Source organism: Moschus berezovskii, chromosome X (genome assembly GCF_049115385.1).
Source record: "Moschus berezovskii isolate FMDL1 chromosome X, NW_MosBer_1.0, whole genome shotgun sequence".
In the NCBI taxonomy this organism is placed as follows: Eukaryota; Metazoa; Chordata; class Mammalia; order Artiodactyla; family Moschidae; genus Moschus; species Moschus berezovskii.
Genome location: NC_142488.1, coordinates 32731829 through 32737828, shown reverse-complemented (window position 1 = coordinate 32737828; position 6000 = coordinate 32731829). Strand labels below are relative to the sequence as shown.

The 6000-nt window shown below is 44.4% G+C and overlaps 1 protein-coding gene across 1 annotated transcript in view; it reads left to right on the top strand.

The window, feature by feature from the left end:
• The first annotated feature begins 203 nt into the window (after positions 1–203).
• Positions 204–6000, top strand: part of TMEM47 (transmembrane protein 47) — a 29406-nt gene continuing 23609 nt past the window's right edge. The window contains exon 1 of the mRNA XM_055438687.2: positions 204–570. Coding sequence (XP_055294662.1) covers positions 345–570 — 226 coding nt within the window. The 5' untranslated portion in view covers positions 204–344. The remainder of the gene's footprint in view (positions 571–6000) is intronic.

Below are 6000 nucleotides of genomic sequence, written 5' to 3'. Positions count from 1 at the left end.
CGGCGCCGCCTCCCGCAGCCGGGGAGGGGCCGGGGCGGAGCGAGCGAGCCGGGCAGCGCCGCGGCTGAGCGGGCGCGGGCAGAACGCGGCGCGGGGCCGGCTGCGAGGGTCGGCGGCGGGTTCGGCATCGCTGCGGCTGCCTGCGACCCGGTGCCCGGCCGCCCGCCCCGCAGACCCACCTTCGCGGCGCGGCGGGAAGCGCGCGGAGCTCCGAGGGAGCGAATCCCCGCGCGCGCGCTCGGCGTCTCGGCTGCCTCCCTCCGTGGGAGGTCAGGCTCCCGGCTCTCCGGACCCGCCTGGCGTCCTCGTCTCCCGCGGGCCGGGCCGGCTGCGGCGCCCGGGGCATGGCTTCGGCGGGCAGCGGCATGGAGGAGGTGCGCGTGTCGGTGTTGACCCCGCTGAAGCTGGTCGGGCTGGTGTGCATCTTCCTGGCGCTGTGTCTGGACCTGGGGGCCGTGCTGAGCCCGGCCTGGGTCACGGCCGACCACCAGTACTACCTGTCCCTGTGGGAGTCCTGCCGGAAACCCGCCAGCTTGGACATCTGGCACTGCGAGTCCACGCTCAGCAGCGGTGAGGGTCCCGCGCGCCGCGACCCCTGCCTCCCGCCCCGGAGCGCCCCGCGCCCCGCTGCTGGGACGGCTGCCTCCCACCCCCCCCATTCTGTGCCCCCCGACCCTAGTCCGCCCCCTTCATGCTGGCCCTTCGCGGATTCTCGCCAGCCACCTCCCCAATCCCCACCCCTCTCCGATCCCCGGTCCGGGTCGCCGAACCCAGTGCGATGCCCCACGCCCTCTCCTCCGTGGCCGTTGCCCCGGCTCTGGAGTAATATGTATGCTATTCTGGGTAATTGTCATCATTTAAGGCGAGAACCGTGTGGATGTGTTGAAAATGCAACTCCTTCCACACCCCCGTTAAAAAAAAAAAGTAAAAGCGCCCCAATTCCACCGGGATGCTGTGGGCTCTCTGCCTTCCCCACTTTGCTCTCTCTGGGAGAAATTTGCCCGAGTTTACCTCTTGGTATCCGCGTTTCTGTCTGTTGTTCTCCACTTTATCTGGCTTGTCCCCGATGAGTTTCGGTTTGGATTTTAGTCCTTAAATTTTTGAGGGATGTGGAAAGTTGGGAGAGGGACAGGCTTTAATTTCCTTTCCTTTTTTGGTGATACGGTCCTTGGTTAAGAGTTGCTCTTCCTTCTTTCCCACTCCGAGTGCCTTCTCTGTCCTCCAGATCTTTCCCCTGCATGAGGTACTCACAAGATGCCTGGAAAGTTTTTGCTTATTCGGGCAGCACTGGAAGCTGCAAAGGGATGGGGTGAAGGATGGAGAAGGTAGTCCCCGGGGGAGGGGGGCGGCTTTACTGCTTTTCTCTCTCGAGCCCCGGTTGCCTTCCCCTGCACTCCAGTTACGCCCTTAGCAGAAATCTGCCAAAATTCGGATTTCTTCCTTCAAACCGCTATTCCTTGCTAATCTTGATTCTTCAATTGCTGGTGTCAGTGCAGAGAAAGGGGAATAAAAGAGGACCTGGCTGTGATTTTACACACCTACACGTGCACCCCTGAGAAACTCACTAAATTCCTTCGTGACAGTTTCATGTCTTCTCTGGGGCTGTTTATAAAGCTTTACTGAAAACGTGTCAAGTTCTAGGCAAGTTGAAATAGGAAAAAAGCCACAAAAATCAGATTTACTTTTGTCTTTCTTTTCTTGTTATAAGGGAAATTAGTTCACTTGCTTTAGTTTCTTCCATAAATTTGATTGTGTTTACAAAAGGCTTTTTTCTTTGATATTACCTCAAAATTTCCATTGAAGGATTTTGTCTTTGTTGCTTAATTCACTGTGGAGGGGACTGGTTGGCAGCGGGAGGTCAACATTTAGGTCTTCTAATTCTTTCAGGGTTGGTTGTTTACAACTAAAGATAAAATAAATCGGTAAAATGCCTTTCTTCAGTAACCAGGGGATCCAAATAAACTTTGGAGAGAATATCTTTTCTTTCTCTACTCCAGTAGAAATGGAAATTTATGTATGAATGCCAGCTTCAGCATGTCTCCTTAGCAACGTGAATCTTTTGCCCCTTTCTCACTGCCTCCTGAAATAATAGCCCCCTAATTGCATAAAGACTTTTCAGATAGGTTAGAGAAACGAGCTTCAGCGCTCATTTTCTTTTCAGGCCCATATCCTTTTCTCTCGACCAGGAATGTGGGGAATGGGGAGAAGACAGCTCGAGTTTGTTGAGCGTCTGCAGTGTTTGTTAATTTCCTTAATTGCCTCCATACCCGTTTATCTCTGCTTTTATCCTCTCTAAGCAAGGAAATAGGGAGAGGCAAGTTTAATGAAAATATAGTGATAATAGGACTCTGCAAGGTAAAAATCAGAGACTGGTACAGTTTTCGATTTTTTTTTTTTCCCCCTCTGAGCCCGTTATTCTATCCTCTTGCAGGAACTCGTACTCCAGCATTTATTTCTTTTTTCGTTCCTGAGAATAGTTTTCATCCTAGAAAAAAAGTATACCTCAGAAGCGAACGGGGGTGGTGGAGACGGTTTGGTTGGAGGCTATCTGAAACAAGTTCTTGACTTGCTTTATGTAGTAGCAGTTCGTTTTTCCTCCTCATGGTGGTGGGAGGGGAGGGTGCAGGAGGAAAAGAAACACAATATGGAAAATTGCTCCATCTCCCCACTTTACAAAGTCTGTTTTCTTACAGTGTTTGGTGGACTTGAAGCTTCTGTTCACCAGTATTCTGAAACAAGGGGGGAAGCTTGAAGTGAAACGAGCAGTTCTTTTCTTGCCCGTTCCAAAGGGCAGGCAGCTTTTCTGTCTGTTTGCTGTGTTGAATAGCAGAAAGCAGGGAGGGCAATGTCTTCTCTGAAGATTTTAAGAGATCCACTTCATTGTCTCTCGAAATGAATTACCTCAGGAGGAACCACCAAGGACAGTTTTACTGAAGGCCCTTTACCAGCATCTTCAGGGCTTAATTAAAAACCTTTGTTTTAATTAGAATTAAAACTGCCGTGAAGAGGCAAGCTTGTAAATACAGAAGGGAAATTTCAGGAATGTTTCTACTGATGACAGTATGTCCTACTTAGGCCCAGTTTTTACAGAAACTTTCCTCTCAGCCATTATTTTTACAGGTGCGTTTTAAATTTTGGTACCAAATATGCGTCGTTTACTGCTTATAACCTGTTTTATGGTTTTAAGCAAAAGCAGAACCATGCCTTTTTTGTCCTGGTGTATTGAAGGTTGCGTCAGCACTTCTAGTATGAACCAGTTGGTGTCGGTCAACCGTAATGCTTTTCTCTGGTGTCCCAATTCTGTTTATGGGGGACTGCCCAGGCATTCATCTTTAAGCTATAAATTTCCCAAAAGACCAATGAGAAAATGGCTAATAGACTGGCATTCACAGTAAAAACACGAAAAGAAGAAAGAACAAAGATAAAGTATGTTTGTTAGGAAGTTTAGAATAGGTAGTCCTCACATGGCTGTCGGCCACAGAATTTCTAAGGATGGTTTTCCCCACTTCTGATTTTGGCAGTCTTTTAATACATCTTAAATCTTTCTTTTAAATGATAGTAATGTTTTAGACATTTGCTTAGTCACATTTAGATAACATTTTTTCTAGAATATAATTTTTAGAGTTTCACAGCGATAGCAATTACAAGAGAAATCCTTAGTGCAAGTAGGATTACTCAGTGTATACAGAATGCCGATACCCTAAAACTGCAAACATACTGTATAACCTCTTTGGGTGATTTTATGTTTCTTCTATAAAATTTATAAATACATAGCTATTTCATATAAATCAGATTGCTTTTTTGATGTCTGTGTTACATATTGACTAAGCAGAATGCAAGTATGTGCAGATGGCTAAATGAACACAATTTACTGAGAGTAATTTTGGAATATAACAAGTGGCAATTATCTATCTATCCACAAAATACTTGATCAGATAGTTAGTGCCTTTTTCATACAATATTGTTAACATCATCCATGCACTGTCCTAAAAATAGCTATATTTGTAACATGAGTCACTGGCAGTTTTGAAATGGCAGTGCACTGTATGCTAATAACAGGTGAATATTATTATTTTCAGTTGACAGGGATTCTTTTCAGAGTGCTTTCTATGTAGCTCATTTTTTAAAAACTGATATAAAAATCCACTTTAAAAGGCATTATAAGAAAACCTGTCTAAACACCTGCAAATCTTAGAAAACTTGAGGTACAGTGGTTCTGAGTTCAGATGTGTATCATGTATGCATATTTTGAATCCATACCTTAATTGGGAAACTGAATTTCCTTGGAAAACTTCACAATATGATTTACTCCAGGGAAGGTTCGGCTTGTTGCTTGAAGTGAGTTGATATTGATGCATGTTTACAAATAGCTTGGCAAGCCGGAGAGGTTATGACAGTTATACTCTATTCTGGCTTCCTAAAAAAGATCAGAACTACAACAAAAGAATTTTATTTAACCTATACAGCGTAGACTGATGGAAAATTATTCAAAGAGCAGCACTTAGCACTGAAACTTTCTTGTTTAATAATCCAGAGAAAACGAAGTATAACATTTCAAGATCCTCATGGTGATTTTCTTTTAAGATCTCCTAAGATTCTGAAGTTCCCCAGAACTTCAATTGACTTTTTACAAAGGACATTTTAATTTGTGGGCAGATATAATTCCTCTTTTGCTCACAATCATAGAATGATTGTAATCTCCAGGGGGCCATTTAGATCAATCTTTGTCAGCTAAGGGATTTGATGAATATGTGAGAAGCCTGGCCTTTCATAAAACATTTCAAAACCAAACCAAAACAAACAAAAGCATATTTCAAGCAATAGATTTTGCCTGCTGTCAGGAATAAATTTGAAGAATCACGTTCAAGTTTAATAGCGAGTAAGCCAGGGAACCCTGGTGTACTGTAGTCCATGGGGTCACAAAGAGTCGGACACAACTTAGTGACTAAACAACAGCCACAGCAGCAATCCTGTTCACTAATGTATCTAGTAGTACGCCACCATTTCACTGAGTGGGCTTGGTGGTAGTGGTGTTCAGTCTCTAGGTCATGTCCGACTCTTTGAGACCCTATGGACTGCTGTTCCCAAACAAGTCCCTGGATTACATAACCTGAATATCACAGCAATGTTTGTATGAACTATCCTTAATTATAGCATAATCCTGTAAGAAGGCAGAGTAGTGTTGTGAAGAATACACAAGGGAGGCTTTGGATTCAAACTGCCCTGAACTTGGCCACTTCCCAATCATATGACCTCATAAAACTTACTGAACATCTTCACATGGTTTGCCATGAAGATTAAACATACCTGCTCATTAGGGTTGCATTTCTTCCTTATGGTATATTCAGAGAAGCAAACCCAAAATGATATATTCTTTTTCATTAATTGAGGACTTTTTCTTCCTTAGCTGGTAAGCTTTTTTTTTTTTCCGCACCGAATGATTAAGTATGTTTTCATCTCAAATTTAAATTTTGAAAGGTACTACCCAGCATTTAACAGTGCTCTTGGTTGATCCTAATCACAAAATTATTACCTATTATCTACCTTTTATTCAGTATTATTCCAAGCCAGACATCTCACTTATTCCCAGTGTTGAATAAATTTGAAATGTAGGTAATGCTACCTCATATATTATTGAGAAAGTGAAAGTGAAGTGGCTCAGTTGTGTCCGACTCTTTGCGACCCCATGGACTGTAGCCTACCAGGCTCCTCCGTCCCTTGAATTTTCCAGGCAAGAAGGCTAGACATTTTTGTACATTTACCAAGTTCTCAAATCAGTGGTAGAGACAGGTTTTTTCCCAAGAGTGTTCCAGTTATTAAAGCTGGAAAACAAACCACCTCCAAAGTTAGTGGTGTCAAATAACATTTATTTTATAATGTCCATGACTTTGGTGGGTCAGGAATTAAGATAGGGTGTGATGAGGATGGCTTGTCTCTGCTCTTGGATGTCTGGAGTTGGGGCCCAGGGTGATTTGAATGGCTGGAAACTCGAAGAGGCAG